Genomic DNA, 24631 nt, shown 5'->3' with positions numbered 1-24631 from the left:
AAAACAATTGGATACCACGAAATTGGGGAGAAAAAGGGGTCAAATTCAAAAAATGTATACAAATAAAAAGATGACCTCAGGAGAACCATGGGTGTTGAAGATGTCCATCATCGCCTTGGAGGTAGCCTCGCCAGTCTGGTCAATGATGGGTATCATACAAAAGAAAATACATTTTTGGTTCCAAGCACCCTTTTCATATGGGTTACAGAAGGGAATTTAGAGTTAAGCACGTTATCTTCCTTTACAGACCTTAATGGGTATTGCCTCCACCCACTTGGTAAAGTAATCGGTCGCCATCAGGCTAGACAGGTATTCACCTTCAAGCACAATGTGACAAATTGAAACATTGCTTTCTCTCTGATATGACATTCATTGAAATCATAATCATTTCAGATATAATAGAATGTGATCGATAAACAAACTGTTATTTCACTTGCCCAGCTGTCCATATCCTTGACAATCCCATGCCAAAAGAAGTTTATGTTGATTTTGGCAATCATGTGCTTCACTCTGAAATGGCCAACATGCATCTCGGCATGGTCAGCATGGTCTCCTTCTCCTCAGTGAAAATCACCCTCCTGTGTGGCTGACAATCCTTCCCCCGTAGGTACATGTGATTGCCTGACAAGTTTGAAGACAAGAGTTGTTGAAATACTCAAGTCTAAGTAATTTTGCACTAATGACTTTCTATGTTTCTCTCCTCCATGTCTCTCGGTCTTTCACGCTTTTCCCACCTCTCTCTTTCACTCTCACCCTTTATTTCTCCCTCTTCCCCCCTCTCTCTTTGTCTGTGTGTCTGTCTAGCAAAGATACCTAGTTAAGGGCAGTTGGAATGACCATAATTGCTTAGACCTATCCATTTGATTGATCAGAGTTAACTTATAGCTAGATACCTCAAAATGACAGACATATAACTAAATGTATAACTAGCAACTTCTAGATGACCAACTACCTAGATGGAAAACTGTTGTTGAAAGATTGTCCATGCGGTGCCTTCATAGTACTTCACCTGGTTGGAAAGATAAGATAACATCTCCTCAAGGCATGCCATTGAAGTGCAGCTAACGTTACATACAAACTGAAAGCTAAAAAAACAATTAGCTAGCTAGCTAATGTTAGCTAAACAAAACTTTATGGTTTGTTAGCTGATTTAAGCAAACAAGTAACGTTAAGTAGCAATTTAAATCCCAAACCATCTTTGGATAGTATTCTTTGCAATGTTTCGGCAGTCCTGGGAACCCCCAAAAACTTTTTTAGCATGGGGACACTATTTGACATGACAGGCTCTTTGATTTTTCATTTGTTTTCCATGAGTGACGGCTGTAGTGTAAGAATGAGAGAAGGTGGCTGGCTGGCATGCAAAGCCCAGTATGATGACTGAATGACAATTTATTACATTGTCTGGATGGCAGACAATCTGTGGGCTATCACAAGGTTCCAACATACCATATCTGTGGCAATCTCTAAGAAGAGATGTTCTCATGGAAGTCCTTAAGTCACTGACGCCAGGGGAGGTGTGAAGACAGATGAAAACGTGAATAAACAAAAGGAATGTTACTGTGTGAATTAAATTGTCATATTTTAATTTTTCAAGAGTTCACAAAGAGCTATGAATTTGTATATATTTTATTGTGCTGTAAGTGCTATGGATTTATTGTTACACAGAATGTTATTTTGTTAATCGGGCAGCCGATAGTTCAAAGAGGGAGAGACACAAGGATGCGCTCCTATCATTTACAGTTGAAGTCGGAAGTTTACATACACTTAGGTTAGAGACATTAAAACTCCTTTTTCAACCACTCCACAAATTTCTTGTTAACAAACTATAGCTTTGGCAAGTCGGTTAGGACATCTACCTTGTGCATGACACAAGTCATGTTTCCAATAATTGTTTACAGACAGATTATTTCACTTATAATTCACTGTGGGTCCGAAGTTTACATACACTAAATTGACTGTACCTTTAAACAGCTTTGGCGACATGTGTAGACAATCAAAAGACACATTGTGATCTGAATGCATTAGATACAGTACCCATTAGACACAGTGCAGTAAGCATTAGATACAGTAACCATTAGACAGAGTGCAGTAAGCATTAGATACAGTAACCATTAGATACAGTACATTACACTTACATGCAGTCTGTGAGGAAATATTCCTCTCCTACCTGGGAATGTGATGCCAGTTCACAGATCAGCCCAACATGAAAGTGGCTCTCAAACATGTACTATTTAGATAACAGCTCCCATCGGGTGGTAGTTGGTCGGACACAGATTGTCTATCCTGTCAGACAGAGGACTGATTTTCCTTTACAAGACACTCAAGCCTATCCAAAAGCAAATATAATTGCATCTGTCAGTGTCATGACCAGGTTCAACAACGATGTATGGTTAATAATGAAGTACCACAATTACAACTGGTTAATAAGGGAGATCCCCTTGTGATCTGATTTAAGTAGTTTATATATCCTCATTGTTATTGTCTTGATAACTCCTAACTCCTCTGGGAAGTTATTGTAAGTCTAGCATGCACGTTCTGCATGTGTAGTCTACATTATACAAATACCTTGCATTAACTACAGTTGATGTCGGAAGTTTACATACACTTAGGTTAGAATCATTAAAACTCGTTTTTCAACCACTCCACAAATGTATTGTTAGCAAACTATAGTTTTGGCAAGTCAGTTAGGACATCTACTTTGTGCATGACACAAGTAATTTTTCCAACAATTGTTTACATACAGTTTATTTCACTTATAACTCACTGTATCACAATTCCAGTGGGTCAGAAGTTTACATACACTAAATTGACTGTGCCGTTAAACAGCTTGGAAAATTCCAGAAATGATGTCATGGCTTTAAAAGCTTCTGAAAGGCTAACTGACATAATTTGAGTCAATTGGAGGTGTACCTGTGGGTGTATTTCAAGGCCTATCTTCAAATTCAGTGCCTCTTTGCTTGACATCATGGGAAAATCAAAAGAAATCAGCCAAAACCTCAGAAAAACAATTGTAGACCTCCACAAGTCTAGTTCATCCTTGGGAGCAATTTCCAAATGCCTGAAGGTACCACGTTCATCTGTACAAACAATAGTACGCAAGTATAAACACCATGGGACCACGCAGCCGTCATACCGCTCAGGAAGGAGATGCGTTCTGTCTCCTAGAGATTAACGTACTTTGGTGAGAAAAGTGCAAATCAATCCCAGAACAACAGCAAAGGACCTTGTGAAGATGCAGGAGGAAACAGGTACAAAGGTATCTATATCCACAGTAGAACGAGTCATATATCGACATAACCTGAAAGGCCGCTCAGCAAGGAAGAAGCCACTATTCCAAAACCGCCAGAAAAAAGCCAGACTACAGTTTGCAACTGCACATGGGGACAAAGATTGTACTTTTTGGAGAAATGTCCTCTGGTCTGATGAAACAAAAACAGATCTGTTTGGCCATAATGATCATCGTTATGTTTGGAGGAAAAAGAGGGAGTCTTGCAAGCCGAAGAACACCATCCCAACCGTGAAGCACGGGGGTGGCAGCATCATGTTGTCGGGGTGCTTTGCTGCAGGAGGGACTGGTGCGGGACTGGTGCACTTTACAAAATAGATGGCATCATGAGGCAGGACATTTATGTGGATATATTGAAGCAACATCTCAAGACATCAGGCAGGAAGTTAAAGCTTGGTTGCAAATGAGTCTTCCAAATGAACAATGACCCCAAACATACTTCCAAAGTTGTGCCATAATGGCTTCAGGACCTCAAAGTCAAGCTATTGGAGTGGCCATCACAAACCCCTGACCTCAATCCTATAGAACATTTGTGGGCCGAAATGAAAAAGCATGTGCGAGCAAGGAGGCCTAAAAACCTGACTCATTTACACCAGCTCTGTCAGGAGGAATGGGCCAAAATTCACCTAACTTATTGTGGGAAGGTTGTGGAAGGCTACCCGAAACGTTTGACCCAAGTTAAACAATGTAAAGGCAATGCTCCCAAATACTAATTGAGTGTATGTACATTTCTGACCCAATGGGAATATGATGAAAGAAATAGCTGAAATAAATAAATACAGTGCCTTGCGAAAGTATTCGGCCCCCTTGAACTTTGCGACCTTTTGCCACATTTCAGGCTTCAAACATAAAGATATAAAACTGTATTTTTTTGTGAAGAATCAACAACAAGTGGGACACAATCATGAAGTGGAACGACATTTATTGGATATTTCAAACTTTTTTAACAAATCAAAAACTGAAAAATTGGGCGTGCAAAATTATTCAGTTTAATGTATTTGGCTAAGGTGTATGTAAAGTTCCGACTTCACATGTATATATCTCCAAAATAAGTTGGCGGTAGTAACTCCAACTAAGTGGAAAAATAACAAGATTCTCTTTAAAAAGTTTTTTGTTTAGGAAACAAACACCACTTAACTGCCATTTAAATATATCAACATTAAAAAGAGTAGAGGGGTATATTATTGTCCCCTAGGGGCAATTAATTTTGCAGCAATATATAAAAACATGAACACATGACAACAACAAAAAACAGTTTTTACAGCTATATGTAGACAGCACACATTGCTACTACAGGTTATTGACAGAGATGGTAGCATCTGTAGTGAAGGACAGTATAGACCTGTCCATTTTAAACTTGGGGGGTGTGTATCTGTGCTCTGAGGGAAGTATGATAAATTCAATAAACAAGGCTGCTGGGAGTCTCTCAGAATTGATTACACCTTGTGTATAAATCGTGTTGTTATTATCCAATATAAATTAAAGGTAAATAATGAACTGTGTCATTTGAGTCAAAGGTGATATTCTGTACTGTCACCTAATATAAAAAATGTGATTCCAAATCCATAATGCTGGAGTATACTGTAGAGCCAAATTAAATGTTTTTGCTTCACTATCCAAATAAACATTAAACAAAAAATAATGGGCATACTGTATTAAAAATACAGAGATTACGTTACCTAAAATTCTGATTCTATCAGTTTATTTACACCGGAGCAAATATTTGCACTGGCTGGTACATTGGGACATTTAGTTAAAGTTATGCTCATTTTCAGAATTTTTATTTTAATATAAAGTTTTTAAAAAAATCTAGTTTAGCTGATTTCCGACTTACCTTGGGTGCTGTCGTTTTTACTCAAACCGTTAGCTGGTTATGTATCAACGTTCAGAATCTCCTGGCAAGCATTTTTTGAGCATGTAGCAACTACACTGAAGTTGAACATGCATAATTCCAGTGTCAGGAAAGGTGTGTAAATCAAACAGATAACCAACCACAAACCACAGTTAATATTATAGTCGGGTTTTGTTTATTACATTTCTGTTCATTTATTTATTTGATCTGCACAAAAAAATCCTCCAACGTCTGTCATATCATTGAGAGCTCGAAATTTGTTACTTTGGCAAGAAAAACTAAAAATGTACGTATTGGCCTACACATAATGATACTGGTTATACACTTGGGAATGGGGTACACAGTAGGTACAGTGCCTTGCAAAAGTTAAGACCCCTCGGATTTCTTCACATTTTTTTGGGGGGGGGGGGGGTGTAAAATAAATTGGAATTTCTGCTCAACAATCTACTCTGTAATGTCAAAGTGGAAGATTTTATATATATATATATAAATAAATAATGTCTTTTTTTTTAAAGATAAATAAAAATTAGAACAAAAATATATTCATTGCATCAGTATTCAGCCCCTTTGTTTTGGCAAGCCTAAATTAGTTCTGGAGTAAGATGTGGCTTAACAAATCACATAATAAAGTTACATGGACTCACTGTGTGAAATAATAGGAGTTGACCAGATTTTTGGATGACTAACCCTTCCGCTGTACCCGATACATACAACATCTGTAAGGTCCCTAAGTCAAGTATTGAATTTCAAGCAACAGATTCAACTTCAAAGACCAGGGAGCTTTTTGAAAGCCTCATAAAGAAGGGCAGCGATTGGAAGATGGGTAACAATAACAAATCAGACATTGAATATCTCTGTCCTTTGCCTGCCTCCTGTGGTTTAATAAACTACTCTGTATTGTACCTTCCGTCTCCTTTGTCTGCATCTGGGTCATATCCTGAGCCGAGATAATTGGTGATTTTAAAACAGTTACAGAGTTCAATGGCTATGATGGGAGAAAACTGAGGATGGATCAGCAACATTGTAATGACGACATATTGACTTAAACGACAGAGTCAAAAGAAGAATACAAATATACAGAATAAAGTATGACTGAAAAGAAGAAAAAAAACAGCAAAGGAACACACTTTTTGGCCTAAATGCAAAGCCTTATGTTCGGGGCAAATCCAACACATCACTGAGTTAACTGCCTTCTTATTTTCCAGCATGGTGGTGACTGCATCATGGTATGGGTAAGCTTAACGTCGGCAAATCGTTTTTTCAGGATAAAAAGAAATGGGATGGTGCTAAGCACAGGTCAAATCCTAGAGGAAAACCTGCTTCAGTCTGCTTTACAGCGGTCACTGGGAGAAGAAGTCACCATTAAGCAGGAAAATAACCTACAACACAAATCTACACTGGAGTTCCCTACCAAGAAGACAGGGAATGTACCTGAGTGGCCAAGTTACAGTTTTGAATTAAATCTGATTGAAAATCTATGGCAAGACTAACATTTTTGTCTAGCCATGAATCCCAACATCTTGACAGAGCTTAAAGAATTATAAAAATAATAAATTGGCTAATATTGCACAATCCAGATGTGTAAAGCTCTTAGAACCTTACCCAAGAAGGCTCACAGCTGTAGTCACTGTCAAATGTGTTTCTAACATACACCGAGGGTCCAAATTATTAAGGACACCTTCCTAATATTTAGTTGTCCCACCCCCTGTACGAATTGAACAATGTCAATTCGTCGGGGCATGGACTCTACAAGGTGTCGAAAGCGTTCCACAGGGATGCTGGCCAATGTTGGCTCAAATGCTTCCAACAGTTGTGTCAAGTTAGCTGGATGTCCTTTGGGTGGTGGACCATTCTTGGTACGCACGGGAAACTGTTGAGTGTGAAAACCCAGCAGTGGTGCAGTTCTTGACACAAACCAGTGTACCTGGCACCTACTACCATACACCGTTCAACGGAAATTAAATATTTTGTCTTGACCATTCACCCTCTGAATAGCACACATGCTTAAAAATCCTTCTTTAACCGGTCTCCTCCACTTCATCTACACTGACTGAGGTGGATTTAACAACTGACATCAATAAGAATCATATCTTTCACCTGGATTCACCTGGTCAGGCTGTCATGGAAAGAGCCGGTGTCCTTAATGTTTTGTATACTCAATGTATATATTGACTGAATACATTTTCAATGAATATATTTTAGTTATTTCATTTCTATCAATCTTAAAAAATATATATATTCTTCCACTTGACATTTTACTATTTAGTGTAGATTGTTGACAAAAAAATGACAATTAAAAACATTTTAATCCCACTTTGTCACACAAAATGTGAAGAAAACCAAGGAGTATGAATACTTTTGCAAGACATTGTAATAAACTTTGCCTCTAAAATAACATTATTACGTCCTAAAAGGTATGGCTTTCAACCTCCATTGTATCACACTCTTAACGCTTCCAACTCAACATTATTTCAAAAGGAGTTCAATATTCTTGCCTAAAGCATTCTGTAAAAACGGTTAATTCTCACCAAAGATGGAGATAATCGCTTCAACAATGCAGTGAGTCGATTGTCTACAGATGCATTGGACCGTTTTCCTTCTAGGCCTACACGTCAGCAAATTAGTATGACGGTCCTTGCTTACACTGAGATTCTGAGCTACTGTGCTTAAAACCATTCAAAGTGAGGAAATGTAAAAAAACAGATTCACAGATCTACTCAAGTAATGCTAGAGAGACAGCTGTGATCAGATGTGAATAGAGAGTACACAACAGTAGTGGGGAGTGAACCAGGATATGAGGAGTTGTAGGGTCTCTTAGGTTTAACTGTTACAATTGTTTAGACCTAGAAACCAGATAACTTTAAGTTATTTCATAGTAAATAGATGGACTAATCTGATCCAAAAACAGAGGATCCAATGGCCTGTCGCAGCTTAATTTGCCAACGTTGAGTATGAAGTGAATAAAAGCATAATTTCAAAGCACAGCAGCACTCCCTTCCATCTATATATACACACACAGCATTGACATATTTGATAACATAAATACATAGAGTAAGTGTTCAGACTGACCAAAGTGCTAAGACACATTTGAATTGTGGCTCAAGTCCAAAAGAGTCCCTACTCCGGGTACATGTACATTCCCAAAAGGCCACCTTTGAAACGGCAACTAGCACACACGGCTCAGACAAACCTGGGAATATTGGTAAACCTGGGAAAAGTTGTTTGACTATTTAGGGGGAATCAGATTCCTTATTACAAATACATGATTGACAGTCTCAGGTAGAGACAATTCTGAGGAGCCAGGGCATGGACTCACTGGACTTGGACTTACTAGCCATAAAACATTCAACACATACACATGTGCACACACACACACACACACGACAGGGTACATTGAAAAAGAGGTCATATGACAATGGGATACATTCAAACTAAAAACTAAATGTGTAAATCTGGCAATTTTTAGGCTTTACAGTGTTTGTTTACATTTAGTTTGTTTACAAACATTGGCTTAATACAAGCTTATATTTTGGGTTCTGATGGGGTACGACAGTTGAACTAAACACGAGGCATTTATAAGTTATATTCTTCAAGAATCAAATAGGAACATATTATTAATTTATAAATCCAAAAATGGATGCAGCAACTGCTGACTGCCCCTACCAATTTGAAGGGAAATCCCACAATCCTCCTTTTTTAGCGACAATAAGGATCCTAACAACTATCCAGACATTAACAGGAAGATAAGACTGTGTGTAGTTTGTGTACATATTTGACATAAAAAAATGATCCTATCTTGAAACCTTGATTTTCATATATTTATGTTCCAACACCTTCCAAAAAGCCAGTCCCAACAGTTCCTACGCTTCCCTACCCTAAATCCACAGCCATATTTTGTCTCCACTCCCCACCCCATCCCGATCTCCCCAAATAAACAGAGTGACGCCTCCACCCTTGAGGTCTCATCTGATCTCTAGGGCCTTGCCCTCCAGTACCATCTTGATCTCTTTGGCATCCAGCGTCTCGTACTGCAGCAGGGCGGTGGCCAGGTTCTTGTGCTCCTTGGCGTGAGACTTGAGGAGCGCCCTGGCCCGCTCGTACGAATCCTGGAGGATCACACAAACCACCAGAAAAGTCAGGAAATTATTTTGACACAGCTAGGGGCATTGTCTCACACCAGCTGTCTGCACTGATCTGTCTGATAGTTCGCAAACACTCATGGGACAGCTAAAAATACATATGACCACAATATGCTGCCCTAACATTCGAAAATGTTACCAAGGTGACATCGTCCACTGAACCCCCTTTCATCCTCAAATGAGTCAGAGTAAAAATATATATATATAAACCTGTATCTAATATTTAAGCGCTAAGGCATAAGAGGCCGTGCTATGTGATTAATACAGTCACAGGTAAATGGCGCCCGACACGAAACGAAGAGCCAGTCAACCCATTTACCTGTGACTGTATTCATCTGTGACTGTATGCACGCGATCTTGCATGCCTTGTAGGTTTTATAAAACAGTTAACATATTAAACTAACAACGAATTACATATTTTAATTGATTTTGATTCTTCCACCAATATCATTCTACCACCAGTCTGGTCAAATATCGGTTTGTTGTTTTGGGCATGTTGCCACAGATGCAACCAGTCGTTAATTCTGTTGTTATGCAAAAGGTCTGTTCGTCCGTTCTAACAAAAATGTTTGCTATGCAGGCTGACTAACGTTCTTGTCACTTGCTAGCTAGCCAACTTCAGCTAACAGTCACGTCAAACATAGCACATGGAATAACAGTAAACTAGCCACATTTTAGTTTGCTTTCTATTGGCATTTACTTGGATATACAAATGATAATGACACTGATGAGTGATTTTGCCTGGCTCAGAAAGTGAATTTCTCATCTGGACACCGTCCATTCTATAGGGTACAGGAGAGATGGCATTCCAAAAGTAAAAAAAAAATGAATCTGATGTCAGACAGGCATATTAACCCCTGCTGTTAAAGCCAACCAGTCAGCAAGTTCTGTCAGGAGGAATGGGCCAAAATTCACCCAACTTATTGTGGGAAGCTTGTGGAAGGCTACCCAAAACGTGTGACCCAAGTTCAACAATTTAAAGGCAATGCTACCAAATACTAATCGAGTGCATGTAAACTTCTGACCCACTGGGAATGTGATGAAAGAAATAAAAGCTGAAATAAAATCACTCTACTATTATTCTGACATTTCACATTCTTAAAATAAAGTGGTGATCCTAAATGACCTAAGAAAGGGAATTTTTTTTAGGATTAAATGTCAGGAATTGTGAAAAACTGAGTTTAAATGTATTTGGCTAAGGTGTATGTAAACTTACGACTTCAAATGTATGTTATGTTAGCTGTGATTAGGGCGCCGAGTTCTTCAGCACAGCTGACTGCTCTAGCTGCAACGTTATTGCGCTGGCCAAATGTTACAAAGTACTAGCGAGGCACAGTGCCAGCTGTCATAGTCCAATACATACTGATTTATGAGAAAAGACCCATAACTTTATCAACAACCTGTCAAACTGGCTACCGTAAAGGCCATTCAAACAAGCTAGCACTAGGATGCTAGCTGGAGCACGTTTGCTCATCTGATCGAGCATGGTTTGCTGTAATAGCCAGTGCGTCATAGCTTCGGAGAGCAGAATGATTTTCAGAATTAGGAACTAGTGTTAAGCGGGTAAGCAACATCTCAATTTTTAGAGATGAGTTCCACTATAGATGGTTCATGGCAATTGCGTGTCCTGTTAGAATGATGCCATCTGACAGAAGATAATGGACAAGGGGTTGAATTAATTTCTGTAAATCAAATGTTATTTGTCACTTGCGCCAAATACAACAAGTGCAAATACAACAACCTTACCGTGAAATGATTACTTACAAGCCCTTTACCCTCAATGCAGTTTTAAGAAAAATATGAGTTAAGAAAATATTTGCTAAATAAACTACAGTAAAATAAAAAAAGAGTTACACTATAAAATAACTATAATGAGGCTATATACTTGGGGTACAAGTACCGTCAATATGCGGGGTACAGGTTAGTCGAGGTAATTGAGGTATGTACATGTAGGTAGGGGTAAAGTGACTATGCATAGATAATAAACAGAGAGTAGCAGCATCGTAAAAAGAGGGGGGGGGGGGGGGTTGCCAATGAAAATAGTCCGGGTAGCCATTTGATTAACTGTTCAGCAGTCTTATGGCTTGGTGATAGAAGCTGTTAAGGACCTAGACTTGACGCTCCAGTAGCACTTGCTGTGGGGTAGCAGAGAAAACAGTCTATGACTACAGTGGCTGGAGTCTGACAATTTTTAGGGCCTTCCTCTGACACCGCCTGGTATAGAGGTCCTGGACAGTAGGAAGCTTGGCCCCAGTGATGTACTGGGCCGTACGCACTACCCTCTGTAGCGCCTTGCGGTCAGATGCCGAGCAGTTGCCATACCAGGCGGTGATGCAACCACAAGCCAAAGAGCACCAAATCAGGGCCTTGGAAGGACGATGTATGTGGAAACTTACCTTTAAAAGTATCCTGACTTCATGTTCGATGGCAGCCTGTGTCTCCGGGCTCTGTTTCGTTTGGTCGGCATAGGTCATGACACCCAGCTACAACACAGGTGAGAGAGAGTGTGAGTGAGTGAGTGAGTGAGAAAGATATGCTGGCCTCCTGGGTGCTAGCTGTGCCACCAGAGACTCTGGGTTCGCGCCCAGGCTCTGTCGCAGCCGGCCGCGACTGGGAGGTCCGTGGGGCGACGCACATTTGGCCTAGCATCATCCGGGTTAGGGAGGGTTTGGCCGGTAGGGATATCCTTGTCTCATCGCACACCAGCGACTCCTGTGGCGGGCCGTGCGCAGTGCGCGCTAACCAAGGTAGCCAGGTGCACGGTGTTTCCTCCGACACATTGGTGTGGCTGGCTTCCGGATTGGAGGCGCTGTGTTAAGAAGCAGTGCGGCTTGGTTGGGTTGTGTTTCGGAGGACGCATGGCTTTCTCCCGAGCCCGTTCGGGAGTTGTAGCGATGAGACAAGATAGTAATTACTAACAATTGGATACCATGAAATTGGGGAGAAAAGGGGGTAAAAAAATAAATAAAAAAATTTAAAAAGAGAAAGATATACTGTCACAATATATACAGTGCATTCGGAAAGTATTCAGACCTTGACTTTTTCCACATTAATCAAATTGTCCCACCCCCCCTCCCCCATCAACCTACACCCCATAACGACAAAGCAAGAACAGGTTTAGACATTTTTGCAAATGTATACATTTAAAATGAAAAAACAGAAATATCACATACATAAGTATTCAGACCCTTTACTCAGTACTTTGTTGAAGCACCTTTTGCAGCGATTACAGCCTCAAATCTTCTTGGGTATGGTGCAACAAGCTTGGCACATCTGTATTGTCTCTCCCCCTATTGCTCAGTTTGGCCAGGAGGCCAGCTCTAGGAACCGTCTTGGTGGTTCTAAACGTATTCCATTTAAGAATGATGGAGGCCACTGTGTTCTTGGGCACCTTCAATGCTGCAGACATGTTTTATGTACCCTTCCCCAGATCTGTGCCTAGACACAATTCTGTCTCGGGAGCTACGGATAATTCCGTCGACCTCGTGGCTTGGTTTTTGATCTGACATGAACTGTCAACTGGGGGACCTTATACAGACTGGTGTGTGCCTTTCCAAATCATGTCCAATCAATTGAATTTACCACAGGTGGACTCCAATGAAGTTGTAAAAACATCTCAAGGATGATTAATGGAAACCGGATGCACCTGATCTCAATTTTGAGTCTCATAGCAAAGGGTCTGAATACTTATGTAAATAAGGTATTTTTAAATTTTTATTTTTTTCTAAAAACGTGTTTTCACTTTGTCATTATTGGTTATTGTGTGTAGATTGATAAGGACATTCCATAACATGTGGAAAAGGGGAAGGGGTCTGAATACTTTCCGAATGCACTGTATGTAGTGCTGCAACATAGGGTGGTTACCATTTATGCCAATGAAGCTCATTGAATTGAGAAACAGAGATAGATCTTTATGAAGGTTCCACACTAGGTAGTAAGTATTACCGGGCATACAACACAAACAGCAGACCTTTGCTCATGCAGTATAAGATATTAATTAATTTCCTCTTACCCTCTCACACATTCCAAATCTGGTCACCATCATTCTTGCAATTTTGGTGGCAGCATCAAAGTCACTTGATGCCCCTAAAAAAAAAACAAGATGAACATGTATTTCATATATTTTGTTTAGTCTTGGACTCTTGGAAGATTATTAACGGAATAAAAGATACCAACGGCTCAGTGAGTCAGAGCATGGTGCTGGCAACAGTAAGGACCTGGGTTCGATTCCTGCATGGGTCACATATACTGAAAACATATGTGTCACTGTCAATGTTCCACAATTCTGTAAGTCACTTTGGATAAAAGTGTAAAATAAATAACATTGGATATATAACATTGATGACCACATCATCAATCACTAAAACTTGAATGTTATTTATTTTACATTTGGATGCCAGGATTACCCCTACCCTACTGAGGTTACATTTGCAAAACCCTTGGATAACAGAGATTCTGGGAACATCCGTAGGTAATCCGAACAATTGAACATATGCGGTGGTACTTAATGAATATGATGTCAGTTCGGTTGTCATCTGAGACATTCTCATCAATGATAAGATGACAAACTCTACAGTGGAAATTCTACACATCAGAGTTCTGATTCACATGGAATTGTTGTTCAATTTAAATGTTTGAATATTACATTATTTGTGATGGGATGAAATGTGATTTTAGCTTCTAAAATGGGAGATGTGGGTTTTCATAAGATAGGGCTGCTCACTCAGTGGCCCACCCACGTGAAGAGACAGAGGTTGTAACTATGAAACACCCCTGTTCTCCCTTCCTATATAAAGCCTTGACGACAATAGAACTTCCTGTTCCGGGGATGTAGGACGGTCCTATGTCAGAATGGTTCAGATAATAACTACAGAACGAAGCCAACATCAGCGTGAGTTTTGGTTGCGAATGGTATGAACTTTGAACTCTTATTCACTACAGAAGTGATACCTCCTAGCCGTTGAGTTAGCAACCGCAGCTGCAAACACAGGTTAGAAAGGAACAGACAACGACGTTACTACAACGTATCCAATTGACAACCAGAGACATTCTTCAAAGGACTCGGCTTGGCAACACGGCTTTCCATCTACCACCAACCTACCGAAGCGCAGCTCAGAATAAATATTTATTGCATTTTCCTTTTCCAAATGGGCGGTAATTTAGAATGCATAAGATACTGTATTTACGATAGCACAGCTTCTTCCCTGTGTTCCTCAGTCTTCCCGCTCCTTCACTCAACCCAGCCCCTTTTCTTTTGTGTAACAAGCTGTCATATCTGTTCCGCCCGCTAGGGACGTTTTCCTTTATGACGTAATTTGTAATCAAGCTATGATTTAATTATGTGTATGTGTAATTCTGTGTGATTAGTTAGGTATTTAGTAAATAAATAATTAAACCCAATTTTGTATTGCTGATTCAAATTGTTAGCCAGGGTTTGTGCAGATAACTAAGAATTTACAACTTTCAGATGAGACTGAATTAAGGTGACAATTAATATTGACTGCTATTGATGTAAACTATTACTAGGTCTTTAAGAGTTTATACGGAAGATAACCTCTATAAATATTATTTTGTGGTGCCCGACTCTCTAGGTAATTACATTTACATGATTAGCTCAATCAGGTGATACTAATTACGGAGAAATTCTTTTATAGAATAGCATGTCATATCACTTAACCCGGCATATCACGACCCCGGAATGCACCATCCCGTTTTCTGGAAAATTCTTATTGTTCTACAGTACTGTGCTAGGTGTATACTGTAACTGTGTTCTCTAATTGCCCTCCTACTCCAACTCTACATCCCCCTGCATACCAGTGGTAATGAACTCATTGCCAAATATGATTTCCTCTGCCACGCGGCCTCCCATGCTGACATCCATCTGGGCCAGCAGCTGAGCACGCGTCTCGCTCCAGCGGTCATCCTCCGGGAGCATAGACACCTAGGATGGACAGTGGGGGAAGAGGAGTGAGGCCTGGCAGCGAACGGAACCAACCACTTCAATTTGACGATTCTAAAAACATAAAAAACAATGATTTCATTTGCAAGACATAAACCCAGGGGGAATTAAGCATTATTATATTGGCATGCCCAGCAGAACAGATTCCCGAAAAAAACGTGGTTTATTTTGGTGTAAGAAACCAGTAAAAAATGAGTCTAACCATGTTGTGTTCCCTACCCATCTTGTTTCCTATACATTTCAATTTCCCTATTTCCAGTCCTACTTACATGACCCAGGGAAGGACCTCTGGGCATGATGGTGGCCTTATTGATGGGCATGGCGTCCTTGGTGTAGTACGCCACGATAGCGTGGCCAGACTCATGGTACGCTGTGATCTCCTTGTTCTTCTTGTCAATTTCCACACTCCTCCTCTCTGGGCCTGTGGGAGGGAAGAGATGGATAGAGATAAATCACTTGATTTCCTGCTCGAAGCCATTCGGTCCCTGAATGCCAAATAAACCCATAGGAAGGTCCGAGAGGATTGTATAGGTGTATGTAGTCCCATCTCGTTCACTCAACTATTGGAAGTCTGGGCACAATTCAGGTTTGGATTTATATTTTGAATGGGAGTGGTCAGAGTCAGTGGCATCCAGCGCCCACATTTGATTGGCTCTAAGTAGAAACGCTGTTTCCAATTAGGAGCGGCATTTCCTTCTGTTTACTTGTAGTTTTTTTTCTTCTTTGGTCCGTGTCTCGCTTTTAATAGGCAATGCGGAATTCATTTTGTATCTTACATGGTTGTTTCTACATAGAAAAGTATTTGACGGGCCGCCTAAGTGTTTTTTCGGGGGCCTATGTCCAAACAGTAAAAAAATATAATAATAGTAACAATAAATGGGATGGAAAAAATGTTTTCAGTGTAAACTTAGGACGAATAAAAGAGATATAAAGTATGTCGATTTTGGACACATGGAGTGCATTCGGAAAGTATTCAGACCCCTTGACTTCTTCCACATTTTGTTACGTTGCAGCCGTATTCTAAAATACTAAGTACTTTGTTGAAGCACCTTTGGCAGCGGTAACAGCCGAGTCTTCTTGGGTATAATGCTACAAGCTCGGCACACCTGTACTTGGGGAGTTTCTACCATTCTTCTCTGCAGATCCTCACAAGGTTTGCCAGGTTGGATGGGTAGCGTCGCTGCACAGCTATTTTCAGGTCTCTCCAGAGATGTTTGATCAGGTTCAAGTCCGGGCCCTAGCTGGGCCACTCAAGGATATTCAGAGACTTGTCCCGAAGCCACTCCTGCGTCATCTTGGCTGTGTGCTTAGGTTCGTTGTCCTGTTGGAAGGTGAACCTTTGCCCCAGTCTGAGGTCCTGAGCGCTCTGATGCAGGTTTTCATCAAGGATCTCTCTGTATTTTGCTCCGTTCATCTTTCCCTTGATCCTGACATGTCTCCCAGTCCCTGCTGCTGAAAAACATCCCCACAGCATGATGCTGCCACACCCACGCTTTACCGTAGGAATGGTGCCAGGTTTCCTCCAGACGTGACGCTTGGCATTCAGGCCAAAGAGTTCAAGCTTGGTTTCATCAGACCATGTTTTTCATGGTTACTGAGGAGTGGCTTCCGTCTGGCCACTCCACCATAAAGGCATGATTGGTGGAGTGCTGCAGAGATTGTTGTCCTTCTGGAAGATTCTCCCTCCTCCACAGAGGAACTCTGGTGCTCTGTCAGAGTGACCATCGGGTTCTTGGTCACCTCCCTGACCAAGGCCCTTCTCCCTCAATTTCTCAGTTTGGCTGGGCGGCCAGCTTTAGGAAGAGTCTTGGTGGTTCCAAACTTCTTTCATTTAAGAATGATGGAGGCCACTGTGTTCTTGGATCTTCAATGCTGCAGACATGTTTTATGTACCCTTCCCCAGATCTGTGCCTCGACACAATTCTGTCTCGGGGGGGCTACGGATAATTCCTTCGATCTCATGGCTTGGTTTTTGTTCTGACATGCACTGTCAACTGTGGCACCTTATATAGACAGGTGTGTGCCTTTCCAAATCAAGTGGTAGAAACATCAAGGATGAGCAATGGAAACAGGATGCACCTGAGCTCAATTTCGAGTCTGATAGCAAAGGGTCTGAATACTTATGTAAATAAGATATTTCTGATGATGTGGCAAAATGGCTTAAGGACAACAAAGTCAAGGTATTGGAGTGGCCATCACAAAGCCCCAACCTCAATCCTATAGAAAATGTGTGGACAGAACTGAAAAAGTGTGTGCGAGCAAGGAGGCCTCAAACCTGACTCAGTTACACCAGCTCTGTTAGGAGGAATGGGACAAAATTCACCCAACTTATTGTGGAAGGCTACTCGAAACGTTTGACCCAAGTTAAAGAATTTAAAGGCAATGCTACCAAATACTAATTGAGTGCATGTAAACTTGTTACCCACTGGGAATGTGATGAAAGAAATAATAGCTGAAATAAATTATTCTGACATGTCACCTTCTTAAAATAAAGTGGTGATCCTAACTGACCTAAAAAAACAAGGACTTTTTACTTGGATTAAATGTCAGGAATTGTAAAAAACTGAATTTAAATGTATTTGGCTAAGGTGTATGTAAACTTCCAACTTCAACTGTATAGTCTTGTGACTGTGCATAGAGTCTGTGCAAGATAGGGTCAACGAAAATAGTCAGTGTAACCATTTAATTAACTATTTAGCAGTCTTATGGCTATTTAGCAGTCTTTTGGCATGGAGTTAGATGCCGCTTCAGAGCCTGCTGGTCCGAGAACCGATGATCCGGTACCATTTGCTGGACAGCAGTGAGTCTATGGCAAGGTGGTTGAAGACTTTTGAAAACAATTTCAGACCTTCCTCTGAGAAGCTTGGGTTTCCGAGGCCAACAGGCTGACTACACCGCTCGTGTCACGTGCGCAAGCTTTGCAAAATAAATGTAGAAATCTATGTTATTCAATTATTGCACCCACACTGCTCGAGTGCGCCAACGAGCGTCTGCGTTGCCAAGGGAAAAAATAGAAGTCAGTTCTATTTCTGACGCGGATCGCGCTACAAGTCCTGCCTCTCCCATCTCCTCATTGGTTATACCAAGGTGGGTGACTGAAAGACGAACGAGGTCGGTGGCGGAAATGCACCTCATTTATGAAATTTGCCAATCGCAATATAAAGTCAAGAGAAGAAAAAGCCTAGGAGGAGAGATGTCTAGAAATGATTTGGTTGACTGTTTTATGTGTGGATTAATTATCAGAGTAGAGGACCTTGTGCATTTAGGTAAAATAACAACTCAATGTTTATATCCCAGAACAAATTAGCAAGCAACAGCAAGCTAGCTAAAGAGGACAAATTAGCTAGCAAGTGCAAGGTAGCTAAATTGCCATAAGGTTTAATGCTTTTTGACCTGTCCCCAAATTAATGTAATTGGTTCAGAGTTTGTTTTGATATTTTAACCTGCGTGTCGTGATCGCGTTTGGTGTGGGTGGACAAAATACATTTATGCACGATGGCGCTTGCGCGCAGCCGGTTTTGGTTCCATGTAAGGTGTAGGCAATACGGTGCCAATTCCACTTGGCCTAAGACGGGCTACCACCATATAGATTACACTTATCTAATCCTCTCAGATCTAAACAAGTGCCTAGGGGTAAGGGCAGATTTGTGATTAAGGGGGTATATTTCTATTTTCTCCCTATTCCTACAGCAGTGCTCACCCATGAGGATCTTGTCCTTGGCAAACTCCAGCTCTCTGAGGGTCACCATGTTTTTGCCATCCACCGCCGCTTTCAGAGCTGCCTGGTTCACCAGGTTCTCCAGGTCGGCCCCAGAGAAGCCCACTGTGCCCCTGGCGATGATCCCAGCCTCGATGTCTGCATGAGGAAGCCAGGTCAACTACAGTGTGACTTACTAGCATGTTACCACTGCAGATTCTCATATAGCAATCTATTAGCATGTAGCCATAGTCTATTTAGCATGTTGCCAGTGCAGATTATTTTATAACCATTGTCTTTTAGTTGGTAGCCTTTAGCTTGTAGCCATATTCTATTAGCATGTATCCAAATGGCATGTCACCGTAGTCTATTTAAAAATGTAGCCATTTGCAAGTAGCCATAGTCTATTTTTAGTTTTTTAATTGAACCTTTATTTAACTAGGCAAGCCAGTTAAGAATAAATTCTTATTTACAATGACGACCTACCCTGGCCAAACCCTAACGACGCTGGGCCAATTGTGCGCCGCCCTATGGGACTCCCAATCACGGCCGGTTGTGATACAGCCTGGAATTAAACCTGGGTCTGTAGTGACGCCTCTAGCACTGAGATGCAGTGCCTTAGACCGCTGCGCCACTCGGGAGCACAAAACAACAATATAATCTATTAGCATGTTACCACTACAGATTCTCATATAGCCGGTGTAGGCCGTCATTGTAAATAAGAATTTGCCTACTTAAATAAAGGTTCAATAAATAAAAAATAAATAAAAAATGGATGTTGCTCACGTACCAGGGTCTACTTTGATCTTCCTTAAATACCAGTTGAGGATTTCTGTGCGTCCTTTCACGTCTGGTTTGGAGACAGTGACCTGCATGTCAAAACGTCCCGGCCTAATCAGAGCGCTTTGGTTTGAACCTGCGGGCGACAAACTTGACAAGGTTAAGGGAAGTCAGGTTTCTCCCCACAGAAAGTAACAGCGGTGCTACACCACGGTAGTGTTCAGTATGGCACAACAGTGCAATACATTTTGCAACAAATAATCTGTGTTCTTATTGGACAAATTCAGGTAGAAAATCTCTATTTCACTCAGTTTTAAAGATATACACACACAACATTTTGGGGTCCCTTATTAATTTCATTGTTTTTAAAAGAAAAGCTATTTTTTTGTCCATTAAAATAACATCAAATTGATCAGAAATACAGTGTAGACATTGACTATTGTAGCTGAAAACAGCAGATTTTTTATGGAATTTGTGGGTACTAGTTAATGAAGCTGCCAGGTGAGGACGTGTGAGGCGTCTGTTTCTCCAACTAGACCGTCTAATGTACTTGTCCTCTTGCTCAGTTGTGCACCGGGGCCTCCCACCCCTCTTTCTATTCTGGTTAGAGCCAGTTTGCGCTGTTCTGTAAAGGGAGTAGTACACAGCGTTGTACGAGATCTTCAGTTTCTTCGCAATTTCTCGCATGGAATAGCCTTCATTTCGCATAACAAGAATAGACTTACGAGTTACAGAAGAAAGGTCTTTGTTTCTGGCGATTTGTAGCCTGTAATCGAACCCACAAATAGTGACGCTCCAGATACTGAACTAGTGTAACGAAGGCGAGTGTTATTGCTTCTTTAAATCAGGACAAGGGTTTAAATGATCAATTAGTCTTTTAAAATGATAAACTTGGATTAGCTAACACAACGTGCCATTGGAACACAAGAGTGATGGTTGCTGATAATGGGCCTCTTCACGCATATGTAGATATTCCATAAAAATATATTTTTTTAAAAATCTGCCGTTTCCAGCTACAATAGTCAGTTACAACATTAACATGTCTACACTGTATTTCTGATCAATTTGATGTTATTTTAATGGACCAAAAAAAAGTGTTTTTCTTTCAAAAACAAGGACATTTCTAAGTGACCCCAAACTTTGAATGGTAGTGTATACTGTCATTGAACAGAACCCAGAAGAACACATTAAAAACATACCCGTCCATCTCAGCCAGTAGCTGGTTGATGGTCTGTCTGGAGTAAGGGTGCATGGGAGACTCGATTCTCTTCCCTCCGACGCTGTCCAACTCGTCAATGAAAATCACGCATGGGGCGTTGGCTTTAGCTTCCCCTGCAGACAAGTAATGTATAGAGAGATTGGGTTGTCTAGGGCAGGGTTTCAAACATATGGTTGATCAATTATGACACAATATCATCTAGCTTGTAAACATTTTCGCAACCAGGTTTGGGTAAAAAACTTTTTTTTAAACTGAGAAAAGTACATTATTAGGTTCAGGGTTGGAAGCCAGGAATAGGGTGAGACTTGAAGATGAGATGGGACTCACTGAAGAGGTTCCTGATGCGACTGGCTCCAACCCCCACAAACATCTCATCAAATTCCGAACCGGTGGCGTAATAGAAGGGGACGTCGGCCTCTCCAGCTACGGCTCTGGCCAACAGAGTCTTCCCAGTGCCAGGGGGGCCAACCAGCAAGATCCCTACAGAGAGAGAGTGCACAAGCTATAAACAACTATAAATTATTAATATTGTATTACTGTATAAAAGACTGAAATCCAATGTGGAAGTAAACAATAAGATATGTAACTAGCTGTGAGATAAAGTGACTAGCCATCAGAATGGATAAGAGTAAGAATAAATAACAGAGTAGCAGCAGCATATGATGAGAGTGTGTGTGTGTATGTATGTATGTATGTAAGTACAGTGGGGAGAACATATATTTGGTACACTGCCGATTTTGCAGGTTTTCCTACTTACAAAGCATGTAGAGGTCTGTCATTTTTATCATAGGTACACATCAACTGTGAAAGGCAGAATCTAAAACAAAATCCAGAAAATCACATTGTATGATTTCTAAGTAATTCATTTGCATGTTATTGCATGACATAAGTATTTGATACATCAGAAAAGCAGAACTTAATATTTGGTACAGAAACCTTTGTTTGCAATTACAGAGATCATACGTTTCCTGAAGTTCTTGACCAGGTTTGCACACACTGCAGCAGGGATTTTGGCCCACTCCTCCATACAGACCTTCTCCAGACCCTTCAGGTTTCGAGGCTGTCGCTGGGCAATACGGACTTTCAGCTCCCTCCAAAGATTTTCTATTGGGTTCAGGTCTGGAGACTGGCTAGGCCACTCCAGGACCTTGAGATGCTTCTTACGGAGCTACTCCTTAGTTGCCCTGGCTGTGTGTTTCGGGTCGTTGTCATGCTGGAAGACCCAGCCACGACCCATCTTCAATGCTCTTACTGAGGGAAGGAGGTTGTTGGCCAAGATATTGCGAAACTTGGCCCCATCCAACCTCCCCTCAATACGGTGCAGTCGTCCTGTCCCCTTTGCAGAAAAGCATCCCAAAGAATGATGTTTCAACCTGTTTCAAGCTCTATTTTTGTCTCATCAGACCACATGACCTTCTCCCATTCCTTCTCTGGATCATCCAGATGGTCATTGGCAAACTTCAGACGGGCCTGGACATGCGCTGGCTTGAGCAGGGGGACCTTGCGTGCGCTGCATGATTTTAATCCATGACGGCGTAGTGTGTTACTAATGGTGTTCTTTGAGACTGTGGTCCCAGCTCTCTTCAGGTCATTGACCAGGTCCTGCTGTGTAGTTCTGGGCTGATCCCTCACTTTCCTCATGATCATTGATGCCCCACGAGGTAAGATCTTGCATGGAGCCCCAGACCGAGGGTGATTGACTGTCATCTTGAACTTCTTCCATTTTCTAATAATTGCACCAACAGTTGTTGCCTTCTCACCAAGCTGCTTGCCTATTGTCCTGTAGCCCATCCCAGCCTTGTGCAGGTCTGCAATTTTATCCCTGATGTCCTTACACAGCTCTTTGGTCTTGGCCATTGTGGAGAGGTTGGAGTCTGTTCGATTGAGTGTGTGGACAGGTGTCTTTTATACAGGTAACGAGTTCAAACAGGTGCAGTTAATACAGGTAATGAGTGGAGAACAGGAAGGCTTCTTAAAGAAAGAAAAACTAACAGGTCTGTGAGAGCCGTAATTCTTACTGGTTGGTAGGTGATCAAATACTTATGTCATGCAATAAAATGCTAATTAATTACTTAAAAATCATACAATGTGATTTTCTGGATTTTTGTTTTAGATTCCGCCTCTCACAGTTGAAGTGTACCTATGATAAAAAATACAGAGCTATACATGCATTGTAAGTAGGAAAACCTGCAAAATCGTCAGTGTATGAAATACTTGTTCTCCCCACTGTATGTATGTATGTATGTATGTATGTATGTATGTATGTATGTATGTATGTACGTACGCACGCATGTATGTACAGTACCAGTCAAACGTTTGGACACAACTACTCATTCAAGAGTTGTTCTTTATTTTTACTATTTTCTACATTGTAGAATAATAGTGAAGACATCAGAGCTATGAAATAACACATATGCCATCATGTAGTAACCAAAAAGATCAAAATATATTTTAGATTCTTCAAAGTAGCCACCCTTGCCTTGATGACAGCTTTGCACACTCTTGGCATTCTCTCAACCAGCTTCACCTGGAATGCTTTTCCAACTATCTTGAAGGAGTTCCCACATATGCTCAGCACTTGTTGGCTGCTTTTCCTTCACTCTGCAGTCCAACTCATCCCAATTGGTTTGAGGTTGGGAGAATGACGGTCAGGTCATCTGATGCAGCACTCCATCACTCTCCTTCTTGGTCAAATAGCCCTTACACAGCCTGGAGGTGTGGTGGGTCATTGTCCTGTTTAAAAACAAATTATAGTCCCACTAAGCACAATCCAGATGGGATGGCGTATCGCTGGAGAATGTTGTGGTAGCCATGCTGGTTAAGTGTGACTTGAATTCTAAATAAATCATTGAGTGTCACCAGCAAAGCACCCACACACCATCACACCTCCTCCTCCATGCTTCATGGTGGGAACCACATATGCAGAGATCATCCGTTCACCTACTCTGCATCCCAAAGACACAGCGGTTGGAACCAAAAATCTCAAATTTGGACGGAGACCAAAGGACAAATTTCCACCATCTAACGTCCATTGCTCATGTTTCTTGGCCCAAGCAAGTCTCTTCTTATTGGTGTCCTTTAGTAGTGGTTTCTTTGCAGCAATTCAACCATGAAGGCCTGATTCAAGCAGTCTCCTCTGAACAGTTGATTAAATGTGTCTGTTACTTGAACTCTGTGAAGCATTTATTTGGGCTGGTAACTCTAACGAACTTATCCTCTGCAGCAGAGGTAAATCTGTGTCTTCCTTTCCTGTGGCGGTCCTCATGAGAGCCAGTTTCATCATAGCGCTTCATGGTTTTTGCGACTGCACTTAAAGAAACTTTAAAAGTTCTTGAAATTTTCCCGGATTGACTGGCCTTCATGTCTTAAACTAATGATGGACTGTCGTTTCTCTTTGCTTATTTGAGCTGTTCTTGCCACAATATGGACTTGGTCTTTTACCAAATAGGGCTATCTTCTGTATACCACCCCTACCTTGTCAAAACTAAACTGATTGGCTCAAATGGGGACTCACTGAAGGAAATTCCATAAATTAACTTTTAACAAGGCACACGTGTTAATTGACATTTATTCCAGGTGACTACCTGGTTAAACTGGTTGAGAATGCAAAGAGTGTGCAAAGTAGTCATCAAGGCAAAGGATGGCTACTTTGACGAATCTCACATATGAAATATATTTTGATTTGTTTAACAATGTCGT

At 41.1% G+C, this 24631-nt stretch overlaps 1 protein-coding gene across 1 annotated transcript in view; it reads right to left on the bottom strand.

Annotated features, from left to right (window-relative positions):
- Nucleotides 1-8970: 8970 nt before the first annotated feature.
- The window catches only part of LOC139386923 (ATP-dependent zinc metalloprotease YME1L1-like), a 46535-nt gene continuing 30874 nt past the window's right edge, over nt 8971-24631 (bottom strand). The window contains exons 9-18 of the mRNA XM_071132810.1: nt 21260-21412; nt 20898-21045; nt 20492-20520; nt 19724-19849; nt 18937-19092; nt 15506-15657; nt 15092-15218; nt 13290-13363; nt 11674-11760; nt 8971-9244 (exon numbers count right to left, since the gene is read on the bottom strand). Coding sequence (XP_070988911.1) covers nt 9101-9244; nt 11674-11760; nt 13290-13363; nt 15092-15218; nt 15506-15657; nt 18937-19092; nt 19724-19849; nt 20492-20520; nt 20898-21045; nt 21260-21412 — 1196 coding nt within the window. The 3' untranslated portion in view covers nt 8971-9100. The remainder of the gene's footprint in view (nt 9245-11673; nt 11761-13289; nt 13364-15091; nt 15219-15505; nt 15658-18936; nt 19093-19723; nt 19850-20491; nt 20521-20897; nt 21046-21259; nt 21413-24631) is intronic.

This window comes from Oncorhynchus clarkii, chromosome 28 (genome assembly GCF_045791955.1).
Source record: "Oncorhynchus clarkii lewisi isolate Uvic-CL-2024 chromosome 28, UVic_Ocla_1.0, whole genome shotgun sequence".
NCBI lineage: Eukaryota > Metazoa > Chordata > Actinopteri > Salmoniformes > Salmonidae > Oncorhynchus > Oncorhynchus clarkii.
The sequence above is the reverse complement of the archived record's forward strand: the minus strand, read 5'-3'. Positions and strand labels throughout refer to the sequence as shown.